The 24,400-nt window shown below is 35.4% G+C and overlaps 6 protein-coding genes and 1 long non-coding RNA gene across 9 annotated transcripts; 4 read left to right on the forward strand and 3 right to left on the reverse strand.

Moving 5' to 3' along the window:
- The first annotated feature begins 1,828 nt into the window (after positions 1-1,828).
- LOC108812753 (SUN domain-containing protein 3) lies at positions 1,829-4,826 on the forward strand. The gene is made up of 3 exons (XM_057010205.1): positions 1,829-2,136; positions 2,367-2,562; positions 2,676-4,826. Exons 2-3 carry the CDS (start codon positions 2,415-2,417, stop codon positions 4,568-4,570), a joined length of 2,043 nt encoding a protein of 680 aa, XP_056866185.1. The 5' UTR covers positions 1,829-2,136; positions 2,367-2,414; the 3' UTR covers positions 4,571-4,826.
- A 75-nt stretch (positions 4,827-4,901) lies between these two features.
- Positions 4,902-5,392, forward strand: LOC108812762 (serine rich endogenous peptide 13). The gene is made up of 2 exons (XM_018585112.2): positions 4,902-5,040; positions 5,179-5,392. The coding sequence occupies exons 1-2, from the start codon at positions 4,932-4,934 to the stop codon at positions 5,265-5,267; spliced, it is 198 nt and encodes a 65-aa protein (XP_018440614.2). The 5' UTR covers positions 4,902-4,931; the 3' UTR covers positions 5,268-5,392.
- Positions 5,393-6,677: 1,285 nt separating this feature from the next.
- On the reverse strand, positions 6,678-7,536 carry LOC108854938 (dirigent protein 2). Its single transcript, XM_018628618.2, has one exon. The coding sequence runs from the start codon at positions 7,478-7,480 to the stop codon at positions 6,923-6,925; it is 558 nt and encodes a 185-aa protein (XP_018484120.1). The 5' UTR covers positions 7,481-7,536; the 3' UTR covers positions 6,678-6,922.
- A 1,100-nt stretch (positions 7,537-8,636) lies between these two features.
- LOC130512340 (dirigent protein 2-like) lies at positions 8,637-9,390 on the reverse strand. The gene has a single exon (XM_057010215.1). It carries the CDS (start codon positions 9,340-9,342, stop codon positions 8,785-8,787), a length of 558 nt encoding a protein of 185 aa, XP_056866195.1. The 5' UTR covers positions 9,343-9,390; the 3' UTR covers positions 8,637-8,784.
- Positions 9,391-11,960: 2,570 nt separating this feature from the next.
- Positions 11,961-13,869, forward strand: LOC130512341 (uncharacterized). Of its 3 annotated transcripts, none has more exons than XR_008945847.1 (4): positions 11,966-12,198; positions 12,556-12,697; positions 12,837-12,949; positions 13,117-13,869. It is a non-coding gene; the product is annotated as an uncharacterized LOC130512341 (long non-coding RNA). The 3 variants fall into 3 exon arrangements; XR_008945848.1 differs by having other exon boundaries at positions 11,969-12,198; positions 12,556-12,949; positions 13,117-13,532; positions 13,611-13,869; XR_008945846.1 differs by having other exon boundaries at positions 11,961-12,198; positions 12,556-12,949.
- A 4,241-nt stretch (positions 13,870-18,110) lies between these two features.
- Positions 18,111-20,493, forward strand: LOC108805949 (probable RNA-binding protein ARP1). The gene is made up of 6 exons (XM_018577946.2): positions 18,111-18,464; positions 18,550-18,682; positions 18,964-19,072; positions 19,479-19,518; positions 19,638-19,869; positions 19,969-20,493. The coding sequence occupies exons 1-6, from the start codon at positions 18,291-18,293 to the stop codon at positions 20,013-20,015; spliced, it is 735 nt and encodes a 244-aa protein (XP_018433448.1). The 5' UTR covers positions 18,111-18,290; the 3' UTR covers positions 20,016-20,493.
- A 1,772-nt stretch (positions 20,494-22,265) lies between these two features.
- LOC108842505 (COP9 signalosome complex subunit 5a) lies at positions 22,266-24,400 on the reverse strand. The gene is made up of 6 exons (XM_018615473.2): positions 23,944-24,400; positions 23,394-23,675; positions 23,154-23,301; positions 22,958-23,040; positions 22,621-22,698; positions 22,266-22,528 (listed from the first exon to the last, which is right to left on the reverse strand). The coding sequence occupies exons 1-6, from the start codon at positions 24,331-24,333 to the stop codon at positions 22,439-22,441; spliced, it is 1,071 nt and encodes a 356-aa protein (XP_018470975.2). The 5' UTR covers positions 24,334-24,400; the 3' UTR covers positions 22,266-22,438.

Below are 24,400 nucleotides of genomic sequence, written 5' to 3' on the forward strand. Positions count from 1 at the left end.
CACTTTGGAGACAATCTTATCTCCTGGTCTTCTAAGCGTCAACAGACAATCTCTCGATCAAGTGCCGAAGCCGAATACAGAAGTGTTGCTAACGAGGTAGCAGAAACTTGCTGGATAAAAAACCTCTTACTTGAACTTCGGCTTCCAATCAAGAAAGCTACATTGGTCTTTTGTGATAACATCAGCGCCGTCTACATGTTCTCCAATCCCGTTCAGCATCAGAGGACCAAACATGTTGAAATGACCTCCATTTCGTTAGGGAGAAGGTAGCACTTGGTCAAGTTAAGGTTCTTCATGTCCCCACAACCTTCCAATATGCTGACATTTTCACAAAAGGATTAAACGTCAGAGATTCCGACGTTCTCACTGAGGGAGGGTGAAAGAATATATTCCGGATATTCTCATATCAGTTTTGTAAATATATTATCTTCCTGTAATATAGGAGTCTATAGAATTAAACGTCAGAGACTCCGACCTTCTCACTAAAGGAGGGTGAAAGAATATACTCTGGATATTCTCCAAATATTCTCGTATCAGTTTTGTAAATATATTATCTTCCTGTAATATAGGAGTCTGTAGAAATATGTTGTAACAAGAAGTCTGTTATATACCTTGTATGCAAGATGAATAAAGTCAAGCAAGTTCTCAAAATTACAGTGCAAGATATTCAGCTTGAAATATAAACTTTAGTAGGCTTATAGGTCCATGATTAATAGAATTAGTTTAGAAAACCCATCTTCGGCTATTGGCTAGTTAAAGAATTAGTGGGATCAGAAAGACACAGAAGCAACGACTTTTATTTGTTGTAATTAAATAATCTTGGTAAAGTTTAAACCAACAAATTTTAGAATAATGGACTTTTTGTTTTCAAATTTATACATTCTTCAAGAAGGGAAGGGAAGGGGGGGACAAGTCCAAGCTGGCAATCACGTTAACGTGCCGCAACAGCACAATCACAGCTCATCAAACCTTGTGGGGCCATCCCTTTTTATTGGCTTTTTACCGTAATAATTCCAAATCATCAATTAAGATGATCATATATGTTATTCTAGTGGGTGGCATTCTTCCCAAATCAGTTCACATTCTTCCCCCGCAATGCACACCTACCTTTTCTGGTTTATAGAAAGAAGAAGAATTGTAACTACTTTACGCAATTACGCTTCAGAGCTATGTACCTGCTTTTTTACCCCAATCTTTTTTTTTTTAATTATTGCACATTGATTGTCTCACTCAAGATTGTGTTGTTATAGATTTACAAAATAGATTGACAAAAAAAAAAATTTACAAAATAGTTGAGGATGTGTAGTCAAAAAAAGAAAAAAAGTTGAGAATGTTCAAGATAGTAGAAAATAGATACTTACTGTCATCACAAAAAAAAAAGATACTTACTGTCATCATAAATCTAGTTTCAAAATGTAATTTTAATTAGAAATATTATTATTAAAAATTCAATTTAATATTAAAACTTTAACCAATCACAAAATTCGTTATTTCATTACTGACACAATAAAATAAATAATTTCTGTTTTGAAATAAAAAATTATATTAAAATATAAAATTATATACATTTTGAAACCAAAAATATATTTTAATATAATTTATATTATAAAAGAGAGAGAGAGAGAGTACTATTTGAATTTAAAAAAAAAACAAGTAGTGGACATTAGCACAATATTTGGGAATCACAAAAAAAAAACTGTAAAATGAAGAAAAAAATTTGCATTGTTTTGCGCTATCATATTGGAGTATTTCTTACTCATCAAAAAGAAAAAAAAAGGAAAAAATAATATACAAAATAAAAAAATCTAAAAGAATGGGGAACAAGTCATCATCTTCGTCTTTTTCCTCCTCGACTCTGCCTAAGATTTCAGTTTCAAGTCGCTTTTGACTCTTCTCTTCTTTTTTTTCACGGTGCAAACCGTTTGCATCTCGTGTTAGTTTCTGCTTGGCGTAGACGTATTTAGATTCCCCCAAGAGAAAGATAGATTGCTGTTTCCGTCTACGCCTCGTCGTCGTCAGTGATACTACCCCGCACATCATCATTATCTCCTATATTCGAATCATAATCGGCGAATCGGATAACCCTACCCGAATAATCCTCTAGAGAGGAATCCTTGCTTCGATTCCCTCTCACAGGTCATTCTCTACCCGATCAAAAATATTGAGCTTTTGTATCATCTTTAGTTTTCCTCTAAACTACTCGTCAGATATTTGCTCTTATCATTGTCGAAACAAAACGCCTCCTATGTGTCTTTGCTTTCAGCTTTTTTTTTTCTATAGAAGAAACAAGTCTTCGTTTTAATGTGTGTCTCTGGTGACTTTGTAATTTCAAGTTAAATCAATAAAGCAGTCGTTATAAAAAACAGGGCGTTTACTGCTGCTGCTGCTCCTCTCTTGGATTTGTGGATGTGCCAATGCAAACTCTTCTGGCTAGGACTAGACGAAGAGTTTCTGACCACAATTCTTCTAATGGGATGATGAGTTTCTACAAAGTCTCTCTTTCTCTTGTTTTTCTCCTTTGGCTACTTCTCTTCCTCTCCAGCCATGGAGATGGTCGCAAAGGTACACCTTTTCGAAGTTCTGTGAATCATCACTATGATCTCTACCTCATTAGAGAGATTTTTTTACCTATCAGCAGCATATTAAGAACCAAACTCTTGTCTACTTACTTGCAGATGTTGACTCTGTTGGAATACCTGATCTTGTTGGTGGTCGGACAGATGAGACGGCTGTGCCTTTCCATGATGATGATGCACCGCCATTACTTGAGCCTGATTCTCTTCGTGGTACTTCTGATCTCAGTCATAACGATGATATAACTACCCCGTCTGAGGAAAGTGAAGACCAAGAAAAGTCTGTGAAGCAAGAAGATATTATCAATAGCACAGATGCTGGGAGTGATGGTTCAGAAAACAAGGACGATAATGATCTTTCGATTCAAAGTGAGACAAACAAGACAGATACGGAAGGCAAAGACACTGACTTTTCCAAGCAAAGCGAGATGAACAAGACATGTATATTGAATGATGTAGAGGGCAATGACAATGTCCACCTTTTGAAGCAAAGTCAGGCGAACAAGACAAGCACAGTGGGGAATGATACAGACACCAAAGTCAATACGTCTTTGAATCAAAGTCAAACGAACAAGACAGACACCGGGGATGATACAGAAAACAATGAGATTCTGAAGCAAAATCAGAAGATGAACAAAACAACAGATCCAGGGAATGGTACAGAGACCAATGCTTCAAAGGCTGATCAACTCTCTCGTGCTGTCCCGCTTGGCCTTGATGAGTTCAAGAGCAGAGCCTCTCACTCCAGAAACAAATCGTTATCAAGTCAAGTCAGCGGTGTGACTCACAGGATGGAGCCTGGAGGGAAAGAGTACAACTATGCATCTGCTTCAAAAGGAGCCAAGGTTCTGTCTTCTAACAAGGAAGCAAAGGGGGCTACGAGCATCCTAAGCCGCGACAGCGACAAGTACCTCAGGAACCCGTGTTCTGCTGAAGGTAAATATGTTGTCATAGAACTTTCAGAGGAAACGTTGGTCAATACCATCAAGATCGCCAACTTCGAGCATTACTCGTCCAACTTAAAAGAGTTTGAGCTTCAAGGCACCTTGGTTTATCCGACTGATACGTGGGTTCACATGGGTAACTTCACAGCTGCGAACGTGAAGCAAGAGCAGAACTTCACACTCGTGGAGCCGAAGTGGGTGAGGTACTTGAAACTGAAATTTCTAAGCCATTATGGTTCGGAATTCTACTGCACGTTGAGTTTAGTAGAGGTGTACGGGGTGGATGCCGTAGAAAGAATGCTGGAGGATTTGATATCTGTGGAAGACAACAAAAAAGTATTCAACACGCGAGAGGGAGATTCTGAGCAGAAGGAGAAGCCTGTAAAGCAGCAAGCAGAGTCCTCTGAAGGCGATGATGGTTCGACAGAGAGAGAGAAGGAACGGGAAACATCACCAGAGAATACAGTAGCAAAAGCTGAATCATCAATGGCTAGTAATAAGGTTACAGAGCCAGTGGAAGAGGTAAGACGTCATCAGCCAGGAAGCAGAATGCCAGGAGACACGGTACTGAAGATACTGATGCAGAAGTTAAGGTCACTGGACGTGAACCTATCAGTTCTAGAGAGATACTTAGAGGAACTGAACACGAGATACGGGAACATATTCAAGGAGATGGACCGCGAAACCGAAGTGAGAGAAAAGACGATTGCGACTTTGAGACTTGACGTGGAAAGTATGAAGGAGAGACAAGAGAGGATGGTGAGTGAAGCAGAGGAGATGAAAGAGTGGAGAAAGAGAGTAGAGAAAGAGATGGAGAGAGCTGAGAAAGAGAATGAAAACGTGAGTAAGAGGGTTGAAGAAGTTTGGCAGAGAGTGGAGTGGATGGAGAAGAAAGGTTTGATAGTGTTCACCTTGTGTATAGGTTTTGGAACTATAGCGGTTATTGCAGTTTTGGTCGGTATAGGGACAAGACGAGCAGAAAAGACCGGTGGTGGGGCTTGGATCTTGTTATTGATTTGCTCAACATTCATTATGCTCGTTCTGTCTCTTTGATGATGAGAGTTTTGTTTTTTTTTTCTTTTTGTACACTGTAGAGCCATGTTACTTATTCAAGTTCGCCTTGAGATTCAAAAACCGGAAAGATACTGCTGCGATTCAGTCTTGAACCGGTATATGGAATCTAACCGGTTTCTGTAGCTGACTGTTCAAGAAGTAATTAGTCAACTATCAGACAGTTCTATATAAAATTTAAAATAACAAATGTAGTAGGTGAGTACTACAATTTCAACGATGTTTCATTTTCAGTGCTTTCACACGAGCTTTTTTGAAAGAAGAAAAAAAAGATTATATAGCATGAGCTTGTGTTGTTGTTATATATGGAACTGAGGGAGAGTCGAGTGTTTTATCTTAATCAATGGCTGCCACCAAGACACCAGATATAGTTGGTTTTGTTATCTCTTTCATTCTTCTGCTCTTATTAGTCTCCTTTCAAACTGGAGTCGCCGAGGCTAAACGCAACCTACGTTAGTATACATATCCAAGCTCTTGCTTTTGCTGAAAGCAGCTTACATATCATAAATGACTTTACTAGCTATATTTTCTAACTTGTGGTTATTATAACTTCTGGGTACATATGTGATGTATCTATTGCTAATTGGCAGGTCAAGAACGGTTTCTAGAGTCCCCTCTCCCTCCCACTGCTCCTATATATCTGCCGCCCTCTAAATCGCGTAGAGGAAGAGGTCCATAATTATATACCAAAGTACCTTTTGAGAAGTCACGGAGAAGAATCTTATGTAATCGACAAGTTTATCGTTGTTCACTTCATGACCATGACCATGTTGTACGCTTTATAATAAAACTAGTATTATCGCCCGGCTACACACGGATCAATTTACCGTTACAAAATTATTTGAACATTGTCATAATTTTCAATCAGAAAATTTTCAATCATAATATTAGCAGTGTTGCACTAAAATAAAGCGGTTGAAAAAAGTACAGTACTAACTCATTTTATTATTACAGTGAAACCTCTATAAATTAATAATGTTGGGACTATACCAAAACTATAATTTTTTATTAATTTATAAAAATTATTAATTTATCGAGATACTAATTGAACCAAAAACTTAATTTGAGACTATAAAATTATATTAATTTATAGAGATATTAATTTATAAATTATTAATCTAAAGAGATTATACTGATGGTACATGTTTGTAGGATTTTTTAAAAATAAATAAAATCTATACCAAAATATAAAATATAGCTAAATACTTTATTTGATCCATTAACTTTTTCAATTATTCCTTTCACAATAACAAAAACTCCATGTATCTTAATATAAAAATTGGATTTGGTGATTCAAATAAATTTATTATTCTATTTTTTTACAGTCTAAAATAACGATTTCATTGACCTTTTATGTTACTTTACCTAACATCTTTTCTTTTGTTCAGAAAAAAAAACCTAACATCTTTTCTAAAACCACACATTCAAAGCAAATTTAACCCACATTACTTATTTTATAGTTTGTTGTTATAAGATTAAAATTTACAGCTTTGATTTGCTTTTTATTAAATTATAATGAATAGTTATGTCTTGATGAAAAATTGCCATAGTCGACCTTCCAGAAGTGTTATTGACTTATTGTCGAACTCAATTGCAGTTATCACTACTGAAAAATTATTGTTTCAAGTTTCAACAAAGGAAACATTAATCAATAAATCAAAAATTTGAGAAGGAAACATAGTAAAAACTGGAAAACATGGAAACCTTATTCGTCAGGCCAAAGCTTGAGGCACTCAACATGTACCGTTTAACTACTAAAGTCTTTGGCTAAGTTAGTTGTCAATGTCATAGGTCACGAACATCTAACGTGGTCATTTGATGGTATAGATACTTTTTTAGCAGCGGCAGGTGGTTTTATTCAGGATTGGTGGCAGCAAAATCACTAGTGGGAGTGTTGAATATGAAATAGTGCTATACTAGAAGTAGACACGATTTTGGTGGTGATTTTAAGAGAAGTTTTCATAGTAAGCTTGAACTAAGCGGACGAATATAAAAAAAAGTTTTATAGATTATAGACTTTGTTGAAAGGCATGTTTCCAGTATAATATCTAGGAGTCAATCAATTTATTGTCGAGTTTTCCCAATAAAATATACTCACACACCTTTTATTAAACTTTAGTCGACACAACAACAACAACATCAGGTTTCAAAGAAAAGCAAAATCAAAATATAAGAACATCAACAAAAGAAGTGTAACTACAATTTATTCTCGAGTTACATAAAAAAAGATCCCCAAACATTACTGCCAAATGTTTGAATGATTCAGCGTTATTGGTTACGTTCGTTCACTCTAGTCATTACGTACCAAGTTCGATATTTGTATTTCATCGTCATTTAGTGCGAAACGAAGACATTATACTCGACCACGGCATCCAAACCACTAATCGAGTAAGTGTCGGCCTGTGCATAGCCTCTAGCGAGCCTGAACGCACCGGTACCTCCTATTATCGGAAACTCTCTCACTTTTGAGAATATCGGATTCCGTCCGTACATAGAGACGGTGCTGCCGTTAAACTCACCTTCCGTGAACACCAAGTTAAACACCATGGTGAAGCTTAAGGTGTTCATATCCGTCGACGCATACATCCCCTGAGCCCTCCCGATTTCCTTGGAGCTCCGGTCGGGTCCCTCAGTCAAAGGGATGTCGGCTATCACAACCACACCAAATGATGAGACGGCGGAGGAGTTTACGACGGGGGGCACTGTGACTCTTATGGCGGTGGGTTTGTCACCGGATATTACGTCATGGAAGTAGAAGTGGAGGTGCGTGAGTTTCTCTGGCTTGTATCCTTGAAACGGAGTCGTTTTGGAGTAAGAGTTGGATTCTGCAGTGACGGCAAGAAGAAGAATCGTTGAGAAGAGAGGAAGAATAAGCTGAAAACGTTTAGCCATGATTGTTGTTTGTTGGCTACAAAGTCAAGAAATACTACATTAGGCTATTGTGTGTAAATGTGATATTTGTACACATAGTTATTGCCTTATTGGTTTATATAATATTTTTTTTTGTAACGTTTCAACTTTCAACTTTATTGGTTTATTGGTGACAATAACATGTCCGTTGACGAGAGATTAACAAATAGATATTGATGTGGGTCTTTATTAGAGGGACCGGCTGCATACGCCCATAATGTATTGAGAAATGTTACCAAACCTAGAAGAAACTAACGGAATGAGCCTTTGATTTTGTCCGCATACCATTACTTTTTTCGTGGATTGCACATTTTCCCTACTAGGTTATAGTAGAATTATTTTATTATATTTGAAGATTATCTTTTATATTTTATTTTAAAATTTCTCCTATTCTTACAATTTTATTTGTATTTATATATACAGTATTTCAGTAAGTATATAGAAAATTGAATATTGTGTTGCGTTTTGCTACCATTATATCAATTGATATTTCCTTTTTTTTTTTTTTGAACGAAATCAATTGATATTTCCTAAAATCAGATTGCATGTTCTTTCTTTTCAAAGTCGGTAATTCTACGTACGACAGAAGTGTTCATGTTCTGATAGTCATTTAGTCATTTATACTTTTATCAACATTATAGAGAAATGTATAGAAATATTTTTCATTCAAAAATTATATATAAATGTTATTCTTTATATTTTGTTTGTATTTTATGGAAATGATGAAATGGTCATTACATTTCATTCAAATTAATTATTTTTAATACTGGTGGAATTAGTAGAATAAACCATTTCAAGCCAAACATAATTAAGTCATATACTAATAACAATCAAAAGTTGTTTAGAGTCCAAACAATTCAGTAGGTATTGATTTTTTTTTTTTTGGAACACTAGTAGTAGTAGGTCTTGAATTAAGCTTTGGATTTCTTTGGTTTTTGTAGCTTCGAACATTGCGTACGAGCAGTCTAAACTCAATTTGTATCTTTTTTTTTGTCACGAAACTCAATTTGTATCTAAGTCTAACTATAGGTACCACCAGTTAAAGGAAACTGTACTTACCTATATGGCTATATGTGTGGCTAAAACATGCGATTCCACACGCAATTGCAGTCACTCGTACAAGATTTGGAATACAATGTGCATATAGACAGAGCTAGCCATATCAATATAACTCACCAAGTTACACACAACAAAACCGAACAAAATTTCAACGATACAAACCACGACAAACAAAAGTGAAACAATATTTCGTTTTCGAATTACATAATAAACAAAATCCCAAATAATTAATGCCAAATGAATACATTGTATTCAACCACGGCATTTAAACCAACAAGTTTATAAGTTCTGGCTTGTGCATAGCCTCTAGCAAACCTGAACGCACCGGTGCCTCCGATGATCGGCATCTCTCTCACCTTCGACATTATCGGATTCCGTCCATACATCGCTACGGTGCTGCCGTTAAACTCTCCTTCCGTGAACACCAAGTTAAAGACCATTGTGAAGCTTAAGATTTTCATATCCGTAGATGTGTACATTCCCTGAGCTCTCCCGACTTCCTTCGAGCTCGGGTCTGGTCCCTCTGTCAACGGGTCGTCGGCTATCATAACCACACCAAATGAGACTGTGGAGGAGTTTGTTCCAGGGGGCGCAGCGACTCTTATGGCGGTTGGTTTGTCACCGGTGATTACGTCATGGAAGTAGAAGTGGAGGTGGGTGAGTTTATCTGGCTTATGTCCTTCGAACGGCGTTGTTGTGGAGTATGCTTTGGATTCTGTAACGGCGAAGGCAAGAAGAAGAATAGTCAATAAGATAGGAAGAAGAGGCACAAAACATTTAGCCATGTTCGTTGTTCGTATTAGCCACAAACTATACTCTAGGCTATTGTATGCAAAGGTAGTTTATTTATACACACCACATGGTCAGTATACGTAATTTAAGGAACGCACGAATTTGTTTGTATCTAGTTTACAGTTAAGCGAAAACAACATGTTCGTTGACGAGGAGGGAGTTAACTAGATTTATATAAACAACTTGATATTCCGACCCTGACAAATCCTGATATATACATAAACTATGTAAATGATAAGGTATAAATAGACAAATGAGAATAGACATATAGCTTAGTCGAAAAAGAAAAGAATAAACATGTAGATTCGGGAATCCCATGACTTTAAAATATTAAGAGATAATGATATATAGATATATTGTAATTAGACATTGTTGTCTACGTTGATGAGCTTGTTTGCTTGTAAGAATGGTTCCAAACATAATATCAGTTTTCTCTGGTGACATTCTTTTTATAGACAATGAATATCCCATCCACTTCACGAATCAATTGAGAAGATGAGAGTTCTGATTCCTCTCGGGAAACTGGTTTGGCAATGGTACCACACAGTACAACACATGCATGATGCATCCATGGAGAGGATTATGTACTGTAGTCAAGCACGCGGTAGAAATCTTGTTTAGATTTTAGGTTTGTTTACAAGCGATATACATTTACTCGAACGATGCGTTGTGAAGTTAAATTTTATTCAAAAGTAATATAGTGATTTTTGATGCTTTAAAATCATATTTTGCTAAAAAAATAAATAAACTAAAAAATTAAAAAGAGAAATACATATCCTATCAATACTATTAAAGTTGAAGTATGACCAGTTGAGAAATGTTATGTCCAACAATTTCTTCATCTTTTTATATAACAATATATTATTTAAACACTAACCATGTTCTATTTCTAACTAACAGAAACAGTTATGTTTTGTTCTGTAACAAAACGGTTACGTTTCTTCCTTCATAATATTATTATGTACGTATACATTGATTTATTTTAATTTTTTTTTTAAAAGGCTATTTATTTTAATATTTTTCACAGGTGAAAGTAATTCTTCGCTTTTACTATAAGGGATTATGCAGCGAAGGTTCTCTTTGGGTGAACGGTCAAAATGATTAGGTTGGTTTAGAGACGAATGATAATTTAGATGATGACAAGAATACTCTGTTTTAAGACAATCCTAAAGTGCATGCCTGTCACAAATTCTTGCATTTTTTTTTCCAGTTATCATCCTAAAATGCTGCATTTGGTGCAAGCAAGTGACAGAGGTCTCACGGTGAAGACGCAATCCATGTCGGGGCAAAAAATTTCTATGGCCAAACTTCATTTGAAATGGTGATGATGACTTAAGCTTTGTGAAGTGAAAACTGTCCCGATTCTTTTGAAAATAACTGCAACAATAAACGTGTACTTTACTATAATTTTTAAATGTTATTTATAATATCAGTTTTTTCAAAAATCATTATCATATTACAACAATATAACTTACATCTCACCCAAAAATTGAAATTTTTCCAACCAAAAATTAATTTATTCAAATTTTAAATATTTTACATAGACATTAAATTTATCAATTAACAAAACACATAATATTAAAATAAAATTTAACGGAGTTTAAGTGGACTCTTAATAGAAATAAATATTCATATAAATTCATTTAATTTAACGGATTTTAAATAGGTTATTTGATTAAAAAATATTTATTAAATGTGATTTTACTTAAAATTAGTGAAGATCATATTAACCCATTTACGTGTATATATATTAAGATTTATTTTTCAAACATTTTTCAAAAACAAATTCGATTTTCAGTACCGGCTGGATTTGATATTGGTTTTTAGATATAACATTTTAAGATCCGTTCAAGTATATAAGTCAGGTCTAATAGAGAATGAGACTTTGTTTTTTTGGATCGATTCCAAATCAGGTTTTAAGGATACCGGTATTTTTGACTAATTATATTAGGTAATTAATAAGAAAATAATAATGTGTTGCAAACTTTAGGAATATAGTTTAAAAATAAATTTTGAAATGCATATGATACAAGTGTATAGTTATGCAATTTGACATATTTAATATAGTTACCAAAAAATATCAATACTATTAAAATAAGAACATGACCTATTGATATAGGTTGATATAGGTGTGATCTAACTATTTTGATATAATTATTAAAGCCTCTTATAAATCATTTAAGAAAAATATTATACAAATATAAAACAAAAATAATTAAAAACATAAATATAAAAATTAAACTTTAAAAAAATGTAAAACAAAAAATATACCCGCCCTTTTAAGGGCGGGTCAGGATCTAGTAATATACATAAAATCTCTACAAATCTAGGCACTACAAGTGATTTAGTGTATTTGATTTACCCTCAAATTTACTCCATCTACGCAAAGTACATATCCTAATAAACTCAAAACGGTGCTAGGAAAAAAAAATCAATTTTTTTTTTCAAAATCAGTTGTAAACTTGTACAAACCTTGTTTATCAATAAGATTAATCTATATATATAAAAGAGAGTTGTTTCTCTCCTGCTGACACGTCAGACGCCATGTCACAAATTGAATCTCCGAACGTTCGACATGTGGCGCGTTAAATGAAACGGAGTGTGCTGAGTTAATTCTGCGTCACATGGACTTGATTTGGGCTTCTTACATACTCTGACTTTAGCCCAAAGATCAGGTGATCGAACACAAACCCCTTCGTTTTCTCAGTTTCTTTCCGGCGGCGATGATGGCGATTCTGTTTCTATAAGTGATGCGTTGCGATTCCTGCGTGATTACTCCCAGTGTCTTTAATTCGTGAGTTCACTACAACCTCTTGCGTTGCTCATATGTTGACTTCGTGTTTAAATAGGTTCGAATCTCACTCACTTTCCATCTTTCATGTATTCTTGCTCCTCATCTCTCTTGATGGTTAAATCGAAGGTTAACGTGAGTGTTTCTAGCCGATTTGCTCCTCTAGATATCGATTGTTTTGAGTTTTTGGTTTACTTTTTTCCTTTCTCTGTATTGATGTTAACTCACGTGTTTCTTTAGCCATTTTATGAGTTCTGTTAGTGTTTCTGTTGAACCGATCATGATACTTTGGTTTTTTAATATAATTTGGTTTCCGTAGAACTGATCAGGATTCTTCAGTTTTGTAATAGGTTACCGTAGAGCTGAACATGTTACTCCAGTTTTGTAATTTAGCTGATCGTGATTCTTCGTTTAGTTGCAGGGAGACCAACCCTAAACAGCTTCTGTCTGATTTGAAAAATGGTCGTTGCAGGGAGACTGTTGTGACACAGGTCCTCCATTTTTGAGAAGCAAGGAACGTGAGGAAGGATGTAGAGCTTATGATTATGGTAGATGAGGTGGTATTTATTCACATTTGAATCTATGATATTATTCACATTTGAATCTATGATACTATTCACATCTGAATCTATGATAGTTGAAGTCTTTGGCAATTATGTTTATTGCAAATGTTTGATTGTTTATTCTTGATTGCAGTTGACTCTGATCCAGGGATCTATACCCGTCAGCCCGTTTAACACCTCATTAGAGAATGAGCAATTTATGAGCTCACAACTCAATTTACTTTCGTATGTTTGGTCACTGCAGAGGTAAGGATGAGCGAAGTAAACCTCAGTTGAACAATTATAAGACCAAAATTGATTAGGTCCTTATGGCTCTCTAAGAAGCGACTGTATCAGAGATTAAAGATGTGCATGTGTTTAATCCACTGTGTGTAAATTCGAAACACTAAAACTGGAGCTATTGGCATGCTCAGGTAAACCACAGATTAAGGACCTGTTATCGTGGGGATCATCATGTGAGCTCAAATCATGATCACTGTAAACATGGCAAGAGGTGTGATCATCATGATGCGGTGAATGCATAGAAGATTGTGCGGAGGAAGAGTTTTGAAATCTCAGAGACAGAAAAAGTTAAGACTTCAGGTCTGAGAAGGAAGTCGTTGACTAAAAAGGTTCTCGGTACCAAACTAGACAATTCTGTTGCTGCAAAGAGAGATGCGTTGGCTGTAAAGCAACAACCATGTGATTCCGTGAACACTGAAACATCTGGCCTTAAAAAAGATGGTGAGGTGGCCAGATCTGCTGATGGTTCGAGGTTAAAAGCAATGATAAAGCTCAGAATAACAAAGCAACAAAGAGTACTCTGACTGTTTCAGCTGTTGTTAAAAAGGTTAATGAAATGTAAAGTTCTGATTTGAAGAAGGTTTCAAGAATCAGTGATGCTGAAATTTCTAGGTTTCTGCTCCAGGAATAAGCGATGGAGATGTAAAAGGGAAGACTGTGTGTGTTGTTGCAGCTAGCTTCAAAGGTGTTCAGAGTAAGAAGGAAGCATCATCTGAAACAAAGAAAAACATGAGTAGTGGACATAAAAGTTTGGCTACTCCTAAAAAGATACGTGGTGATGCAGAGCTTGAAGCAGATCAAAGATATATAAGATCACTTGAACTTTTTTTTGTAATTCAATCGTTTTTAGTTTAGCTTTAGTTCAAAAAAAAAAACATTTTGGACCAAGTTGTCTGGCTCATTACCCCAGTATAACATCCATAAAAATTAAGTTCAGAAACTCCCATTAAATTAAATGATTAAAGCAATCCCAAGTCTCATAACGTGAAACTAACACAGACAAAAAAAAAATCATGACCCTCTGTGTCTTTAGGTTCTGACGACAAATTAAATTGAGCTTCAGAGAATCAACATGTATGCCTTGCCGAAAATATGGTGAAGAGAAATCCTATATCGTCTCTAGCAGGAGGCAAACAACAAGATTTTGAAAATTAGATATTGGTTCCAACCAAACATGAAACAACCTGATTAATCTAGAAACAAACATAAAATATACATTTGCCAAAATACCAAATCCCGCGCGAAGCATAGTTGTGTTGGGAGGAAGAATCGTTAAAGACATTATACTTACATTATATTTATGAAATATAAGAAAGGTTATACATGAATTCAGTTCAAACCAAATATGTTATTAAAAATTACAATATTATCTCAGAATTCTGTTCATTATTTATTTATAATATCATTTTCAATCTAAAATATTTTTAAAAATACTTCATAAAATTTTATAAATTCATATAAAATAGTTTAGTTATAACTTCCGATGACAAAAAAAAATTATAACTTCCCGCCCGTAGGGCGGGCCAACCCTAGTTGTTTATATACCAGTGAATGATCAAGCCATTGCAGCATACACTCCTCGAAGATTTGGATTACAACATTGTTGAGGTAAAACGAAATTTGATCGATGATGATAATCTAGTTGTTTGAAAGTTGTCTGTTACATTTGTTGTCTGATAGAATTTATTTATTTGTTAAATGGATTTGGTCAATTATCATTTAGTTTAGTGGAATTTCGTGTTTTGAAACGTTGTTAGCTTATAATAAGTAATCATTTGCATTCTCTGTGTTAATTAATTGTTCTTCGTCAAAAAAATAATAATTTATTTTCCAGACTGGACCTTCATTGACATCCTGGACTCTTTGTAACTGAATATAGTGAGTAATTTCATCCTTAATATGAATCCTCAAAATCAGTAATTGACGGGTTCAACTTTATGGAATACTTCTTTTTGGTGAAACGTTAAATTTATACTCCATCTATTTCATAATAAGTGTTATTTTAGCCATTTTTTTTACATAAAAATGTCACTTAACAATTGCAATGCAAATAATATTTATTTTTATCTGAAAATTAATTGCAAACTACATTGTTCTTATAAATAATTTTACTCCCTCCGTTCCACAAAATAAAAATTTCTAGAGTTTTCACGTTTAACAGAAATATAATAAATGTTTACAGTTTATTTTACTATTTATTTTTTCATACGCTTTCCAATAATTATCCACCAATAAAATTTAATCAGTTCAAATATCTACTCTATTAAAATAGAGTATTAAATGTATCTACCATAATTTAGACTCTATTAAGTTTGTTAAAAAAGTGCATAATTTATGGACCATTTAATTTAATACACTATAATCTAATTATTACAGACCAAACCAGCTAACTTGAATTAAAACAGCATCTAATCTATTATAAGTAAACCAAATTAAATTGTCTATACACGACCTCTCGTTGAATCTTTTATATGTTAAGCTGTTTTTTGTTAATACATGGGTTTCATCTAAAAATTAATTAGTTAGCCCAACCCTTTTTATATTCTAAGTAAATTCATAAAATTTTGGTCCATATATATTTGATCTTTTTAACAACTACAATAATTAAGATAGGATTTGTCATATATATTAATTTACATAGTTAAAATTAATACTGTAAATAAATAAAATTTAATAATTTATATTTAAAAATAATATTGAAAATTATCGAGTTTAAAAAATATTAATTTACAACCAAAACATCTAAAACTAAAAGAAAAGAAAAACATCATATACCAAATTTTAAATTTTTTCATAAAAATAACCATGTACAACATACTTATAACTCCATCACAATTCAATATATATACGTACATGTATTATATACATGTAAATTACATTAAAATATTATATATGTATATTATATACCACCAAATATATAAAATAATTAGAAAAATAATATTCGCGCACAAGTCATCACTAACCTTTGTCATAAACCAAAGAAAAAGGTAAAATCAAATAATTTAATCTCAAACCATTATTACGAACATCTATCGTGTTTATCATAAAAATTTAAAAAAGCAATTGAACTACAAATAAAATTAAAACATAAATATAAATATATATTTTTATTTTTAAAAATTTATTAAATTGTTCCGCCCTTTTGGTCAAAATCTAGTTCACAATTATTGTTTCTCAAAAATATACAAAGTATCTTAAAAATATAAAAAAATTATCTTTGTGAAATAAGAATAAAATCTAGAAAATCTTACTTTCGAAAATGGATAGAATATTTATCTCAAATACTATTGGTTGGAGAGATGTAATTAATAACAACTTACATATATTTTTGTCGCTTTGTTAATTTTTATGAAAAATGTCAAATCGACACTTATTCAAACGGAGAGAGTATTAATTAAGTAAGTAAATGTTTATGTACACAAACGAATCACAAGAATAAGACTGAAAAACTGAAACTTTTGCGATGAACTAATGTCCTCTGAGTCATTTTTGGAGCAGTTCCAGAAGTTTGGGATTCTCAGAGTAACGAGAGGACAAAATCATGTTTCTAACAGTTTTATTAATAAGTATAGTCATCTTAAGTTCGAAAAAAAAAATAAGTATAGTCATCTATCTGGACCACCGACTTTAGTTTTCATGTGTGTCTCTTATCATTTCTCTCTTTCCATATGTAGTACATTGATGGTTGAAACACCAACCGCAGCAGTATTAAGATTAACCTGTCACCAGAAGAGTAAGGGTTGTCTCCCAATCTGGATCAGCATTAATTTCTAATAGATCACCCATAACCGCCAACCATACAGTGAAAGTGTAAGGGCAGACGAAAAAGGTGATATATCCCTAGACTCATTAGATTCACCAAAAACAGACAACCTTATGCTACTTCCCAACTTTCTATTTGTGTGCCTGTTGCAAGTTTATCATAGACTGCTCACTGCTAGCCAAGAAATAAATGCAAATCTAGGCACCCCCTGAACAAACCAAACCACCTTGCTCCCTCTATGTTTTTCTTTATGCAATCGGATCTGCTCCTATGTTTTAGAAAATGAAGACCAGGAGTTATACGCATCTGACCCAGACCTCCATAGAATCGTGTCCTCCATCGACGTCTTGCATTGATTAACTCGTGGATGAGCATCCCTTTTGGTTCATCGACCGGTAGGTCGCCATCTAATTCTCTTTTTTCTAGTATAGTTTCCTTTCTATTCATACTTCCCAACAGGAACATCATTTGCAACATACAAGCAACAATGAAAGACAAACACCATCTCCTTCTTCTATATACTTCATCCTTTAGCTTTTAGGCTGCCAGAAAAGAATTGGTAAGTGAAAGACCATATTTAGATAAGAATGTTCGGTCTAGTTGGTTAAAATATTTATGATCTTACTTTCTATTTTCTAACCACTATACTGAGATGAGACTGTATGGTTGGCTTTGGTTTCTTCTTAGAAAAAAAAGTAATACAAGCCTTTTAAAGTTTATTTTTAAACTTTAGGCTCTCTTTGAAATATATAAACTATACAAGTGACTGAGTATATTTGATTTACAAGTGATACAACAACTAATGCCTCAAATCTACTCCATCTACACAACTAAACTTACAACGGATTTATCCTGCAAATTTCATATAACCTGTTGCAAGCACCACAAACTATTCAAATTTTAGCAAAAAAAAAAAAAAGAACCACAAACTATTCATCAATAAAATCAAGTAGTTCGCATATATAAGCACAATTGCAAATTCAACTACAGCCGTTGATTAACTTCAGCCAACTGTATAATATGTGTGTTGTTCAGGAAAAAGAGGACACAAAACATTTTAAAAATCTAAATTCCATTTTCTTCCTTTACTCTCCATTTAAATAATTGAACGTACCGTAGGAGATGCAATAAACAAGAAACACCAAAGCCTCTATCACCATGCCTATCAGCCGCGCGTCAACACCACATAACCTTTGAGTAGAGGCTTCGTGAAAGACACAAGCTACGAATCGCGTAAAAGAAAGCATTGAGAAGTTGGGGGCAATATTGTCTATACAAATATCTTTTTCCGAGTGTCACTTTTATCATTATTGTTATTTTTCGCTTTTCTTTCCTCTACCATCTTCTTATTCTCATTACATAACCAATCAAACCCTCAGTGACAAAAAAAAAAAAACCAATCAAACCCTAAAAATAAACTTATCTTGTGAATCTATTAAGCAGATCTCTAATCTCTTTGCCTACTATTTATATATAGTCTCTTTTATAGCCTACTTCTACTAACCTTTTGTGTCCCTCACAATCTCACAAAGATAAAACTAAATGGCGGGAGGAATAGGGTTGGGTGACACGACGTACACAAAGGTGTTTGTGGGAGGATTAGCTTGGGAGACGGACAAGGATACGATGAAGAAGCACTTTGAGCAGTTTGGTGAGATCTTGGAAGCTGTAGTCATCACCGACAAGGCTTCCGGCAGATCCAAGGGATATGGATTCGTATGTACAAACATATCCTTGTTTCTATTTATACATATATATAGAGAGAAGGGGAACTAATTACGTAAAGTTATAATGATCTCAGGTGACATTCAAGGAAGCAGAGGCAGCGAGGAGGGCTTGTGTGGACGGTACTCCGGTGATCGACGGAAGAAGAGCTAATTGCAACCTTGCCTCTCTTGGTCTTCAAAGATCCAAACCCTCCACTCCTAACCATGGTTTTAATATATATTCTCCTTCTCTCTTTCTACGTGTGTTTGTATATATATGCCTTCATGATTTATGCAAATTACAGCAAGAGAAGAAAAGAATAATTCTTAGTTAATATATGGTTAATGTCTATATAAAGTTTATATTGATTATAAATTGGTGTGGCCAATTAAGTTTTGGAGTTACATTGTCTATATAGCTGGTGATTGATGTTAATGGACCATAGATACAGCTTTCTTGTTGATCATATCAAAGTCATGCTGATGATGATGGTTGATGAATGTGCTAGGAGGAGGAAGGATTAATAATATGAGAGTGATGATGAGCACAATGCAAACTGGTTTTGGACCACCACCCACTTTCACTCACTATCCCCACCTCCCTCTCAATCTCTTTGGGTATACTCTTCATTCTTTTCTTTATTACATGTAATGATCATGATGATAGTACATGCATGCATGATACCATACAACTCATAGTCATCAATAAAATCGAACAAAACAATTTGCATAACATAGCTGGCTGTCCTTTGATGTTTCCATTTTAATTTGTGGACCGACACTATTATTACTATTAGTAATTAGATAACTCTTTTTAATTTTCACTGTTTAATAATGCCTGACAAAGGTGGTCAACGACAGCTTGTAAAAATAAAACTGATTCCCTCTTTCACCAATCATTTCCTTTTAACTCCTCTCTCTCCTCACATGCTTCCATGCTGTCTTGTGTCATGACAACGTGTACTCGTACTTGATGTCACTTTAATTTGTTTTGTAATAAAACATTGGATTTTGATACGCGCAGGTACTCACCTTACTCGTCAGATTACTCTCCATTTCCTACGGTCAGTAACTTTGTATAACGAATCGAATATTCTCTTTTGTCTTTAACAATACAGTTGTTCATGTCATGATCATATAATACATACTATAACCTTATAATCTATAATGTGATGTTTTACAGAACTTATACGGCGTGTACGGATGCAACTCAGGGGGACAATACGGACTGTATGGAAACGGAAACGGTGGAGGCAGTGGACTAACCGCAGCTGCTGCATCGGCCGCTCCTTTTTATCCGTGCGGTGGAGGACAAGGTGGGGTCCAATTCTCACAACCACAGCCATTTTATCACCATTTCTCTGCTTATGACAACCCTCACCATTACTCTCCTGCCACCATTTCTCTTCAACAAGGTTCGTATTATGATACATATACTAATATATATACACCACAAGCCAAAAAAAAGAGATGCATTGTTATAAAGTTATTAAGAGTGTACTTTTGTGTCACAGGTGTAACAGGCTTTCCCCTTCAGCCACCTCTCATTCCTTACCTTTGATAGCAATCAAAGCTATCACAATCGTCGTCATCATCGAGTCACGAGTCATCTATGGTTTATTGGATACTCTCTGGCTATCTCTCAACACTTTTGTTTCACTCTAAAAGCCACCCCATTTTATGGAACTTGAGGTGGCTTTTATTTGCGGATTCCCAATGGGATCTCCAATTTCATATGGTGGTTATGTCGTATTGTCATCTCCCACCTTCTTTGCAACTGCATCTTCACGAGAGAAAAGGGTTCTCTCTAGATAGAGTGATGATGTTGCTAATGGAGCACAAGCATCAAAATCACTCATGTGCTAAACTCAAAGCTGATGCATGTATCAGCTTATTTTGTTATCTTGTTTTAGCCTAGGGATGGCTAATCAACAAAACAAAAAAAAAATGTCTGTTTAGGATTTAATGTAAGAAAATCAAGCACTAAAAACTATGTGCTTTTTGAAAGACTGAAAAAATGATTGCATATTTAAGTATAATATCAGAACAACAAGCTGCAATAGCCTTTTAGTTGCATGATGGACATGTTAGTTGTAGCCTTAGAACTTAATTAGGTCATCAAGTCTCTACTTCTTACCCTTGGAGGGGAGGAATGTCTAAGATTATCCTTCTTATATAAAAAATGCATTATTCAAAGTCTTTGTTAGTTTTACAACCCCATTCTTCAGAACAATAGTGACCACTGTACTCACATTTATTCTTGTTTTTAGCTCTATCTCGGTGTATGCTTTTCAGTCCAGTTGCACACAACCTCTTCTAGTACTGCAACCTCTACTACTGTTTGAGTCGACCTCAAGTGACAAATTAAGAGTACATGTTTTCTTACATATGGTTCTGTGCTATATTTTAGCATCTTATAGCCCATCCATATTCATCTTTCAAGTCTTTCCTCGCAACATCTTGTAAGAAAAATATTAAAAAATAACATCACGAAAGCTTTAATTATGATCTGCTTGCTTCCATCAGCCCACTGAAGTTGATAAAAATTCGAGTCTAAGACACAAACCGTAGCAATGTTGGGTTCACCGATTCGCTTCTGAGAGACGCCTTGTCTTACATATTGCTCTGAAGCCGCACTCAGTAGAAGCTGAGACACTGTGAGATCCTTGTTCAGGCCAGAGCCACCAGGCCACTTGTGTTCGGCAGTCCTCAATATATCCATACCAAACAAACTGAAGGAAGTGATAATATCTTTGTGCATCAACTCTATATCTGTGTGTTCCATCTGCTATGGCTAGTGTCTCTATGTTGAGAGTTGATTCCTTGATTAAACCTGCAATATAGAAGATAGAAGTAAGAGAATGCAGAAGAGTAACCAGTGAAGAAATGTAAAACAGAGGAAGCTAAAACAAGTCACAACTACAATGAAGTGGAAGAAGCAAGAAGTCAAGGATGAGACTGGATCGTGTAACGAGGAGTTACACACTAAGGAGAATAAGATTAGTTAGCATTAGGTTGGTTAAAAGACAACCAAGTCAAGTTGTTAAGTTAATGGTTATTGGTTGGTAAGAGTTGTCAGAATAGTTGAAGTTTGAAGTGTGAGATTGATCTAGAGACGAGGAGTGTAAACTAGTTGTTGTTGTGCAAGTAAGCATGTGTAGTTAGTACAATGACTACTATAAAGATGTACGAGTGGTCTATTTTAATGTATGAAAAGAAAATGAGTGAAAAAGAGTGTTCGAGTAAAACATGTTCTTGCACAAGAAAGATAAAACAGAAAACAGAGTATACAAACAAAAAAGAAACAAATCTGATTAGTTCCACTCTCTACTTGAGCAACCGAAATGGATCTATCAGGAGGATTTTGAACTTGAATCCTCAGCTTCTTTATGCATAATCCATAGATTAGTGTCATTTTTACCTCACAAATTGATGTGTTAGAGAGGACAAGAAAGAAATTGTAGAAATGCTCCACCACACCAATAGCTCTTTCTAAAAGATTAAAAAAAGTTGAATGCTTCACGGATCCACAACTTTAACGCTGCAGCGTGATCGCTTCTGACTAGATTTTTTCGCAGTTAAAAAAAATAGTTAGAAAAAATGGGTGCCGAGTCTGATTTTTGACTAAATTACCAATGATGGACCAAAAACACTTCACATGCTTTTTTTTTTAAATTGACACTCCACATTTACATGTTTATACGCTCTCTGTTTCTGGATGTAGCATTGTTTGCACTTTCTAGCAGCTTTTAAGATGGTTAATCCTTTGATAACAACTTCAAGATAGTTTTCAAGGCGACAACACAATGACTGATGCTTGTCATGTTAATGTCATTTAATGAAAGCTCATCCCAAAGAACTTGTCTAAAGCAGGTACTACACTAGAGGGGAGTTTAAACGAAAAACAGTGTGCATATTTGCCTCATAAACCGGGTAAAAGCAAAGTCAATTTGCACTTGCGTAAGACAAAACAAAAGAACAACTTCACGATGTAATCATCGGCTCTGGTTCTGACGGGTCGCTGGGAGTTTTCTCGGACTGGCGTGCTGAATTGAACAATATGTCTTTGATAACCTGCACAGGGATGAATGAGAGTCAATCTCATGGATTCATGAGCCAAAATGGAAAAAAAACAGTATTCAGTATGTCAGATTGTATTTACTCACCTGTGACATTAATCCATGGACCTGCTCAACAGTTATCTTTGCACTATCCCGAGTAATCTTAGCCAGTGGAGGCTCATCCTAGAAAGTGATCCACAACACACATAGTTAGGGCTCCCAAAACAGAACTCTAGGAACCAAACACAGACTATTGACAAGATTTTAATCTACGAACTATCAATCAAAGTAGCTATATGTTGATAGTAGCAGTTAATTTAGCCAAATGTTAAACCTCTAGATAAGTAAAAACTTTGAAAAGAGGCATGTGGAAGAGCTCAAGTTCATAATCTCAGACAGTCAAGAAACACTGAGAACATAAAGCCCCTATATTTAGACAAACCTCTTTCTTCCTGTGAAGACTGGCCGGTATTCCTCCAAACCGGGAGTGCGCCAGCTGACTCTCTGCTTGCTCAAGCTTCTCAGCTTCATTGGCATAAGGATTACAGTGATAAGAAAAAAGAGAAAAATATTAAAAACTACCTCGATGAAAAAGGTTAAAAATCAACTTGCTCTTTGCATATCCAAGAATCATTTACCCAAGTCTGATATCTGTCCAGCAACATAGTCTCCATTGCCCAGTAGCGGGGAAGAAGAGAGAGTGTTCACCCAGTACTTGTTCCAAAGGAGATCCAGAAGGTGGCTATCAAGAGATGACTTGAAATAAGTGATGTCCAACGAATAGTACTGCCACATCCAAAACCAATCAAACATAAGAAACGCCTCCAAGATTAAAAGAAAAGCCAATAAAACGAAGATAATACAACAAGTAGTAGCACCTGCTTGCAATGAACACCAAAGTCCTCAATCTTGTTCAAAGGGATAGTCTGATACTCAGAAACATGATCATCAGAGATCTTATGCCCCTCCGGATAAGTCCTGAACGCCCCAATCTCAACCTTACCAGCCGAAACAGTCCTCGTCGGATCAATCACAACAGCCAAGAAAGGCTCCTGATACTGCTGGTTAAGCATCTGCGTTGAGACATCGATACCCGAGAGCCAGCATCCATACCCAGGGTGTGAGTGATACCATCCCACAACATTCTCCAATCTCCCAGCCTAATGGTCCAAAGATACATCAATAACCAATCAAACAGTTCGAAAGACAGAGACTTTAAGCTTCTAACGATGAGGGTATCTCTAAAACCCTAGTATACACCACAAACCCTAGTAGTAACCAATCAAACAGTTCGAAAGACAGAGACTTTACGCTTCGGGCATCTCTAAAACCCTAGTATATCACAAACCCTAGAAGTAACCAACCTTAAACATCTCGAAAAATCGAAACTTTGTAAAGAGATAACGAGCTACAGAGAGAGAAAGGTACCAGCTTGTTGGTCTGAGAGTACTCAACCATGTACTCATAAGCATCAGCCTGAGCATTAACCCTAGTCTCGGTTCCTTCGACAGGCAAGGCGAAAGCGTCCATCACGATGATGGTATCGCCATCGGTCTTCCCCTGCATAAGACCCATGATCTCAATCGTCCCGCCGGAGCGCGCGTGGACGACCATCTTGAGGAGCGCGAGTGCCGAGATCTGGACGCGCTTGAAGTAGTTGGGGTCGGAGGTCCAAGGCTTCTCCTGCTGGACCTTGGTCTGAGAAGCTTCGTCGTAGTAGAATATTCCGTCGGAGGAGGATGAATCGGGTTGGTCCACGGTGAGGATGTTGTTCTCGAGCTCCCATGTCTTGCGAGCGATGGTCGAAGAATCGTCCATTGTTTGGTGATTTTGATCAAATCGCGAGAATCAATGTTAGGGTTTTTGAGTAGTGATAAGAAGGAAG

Source organism: Raphanus sativus, chromosome 1, assembly GCF_000801105.2.
Source record: "Raphanus sativus cultivar WK10039 chromosome 1, ASM80110v3, whole genome shotgun sequence".
NCBI lineage: Eukaryota > Viridiplantae > Streptophyta > Magnoliopsida > Brassicales > Brassicaceae > Raphanus > Raphanus sativus.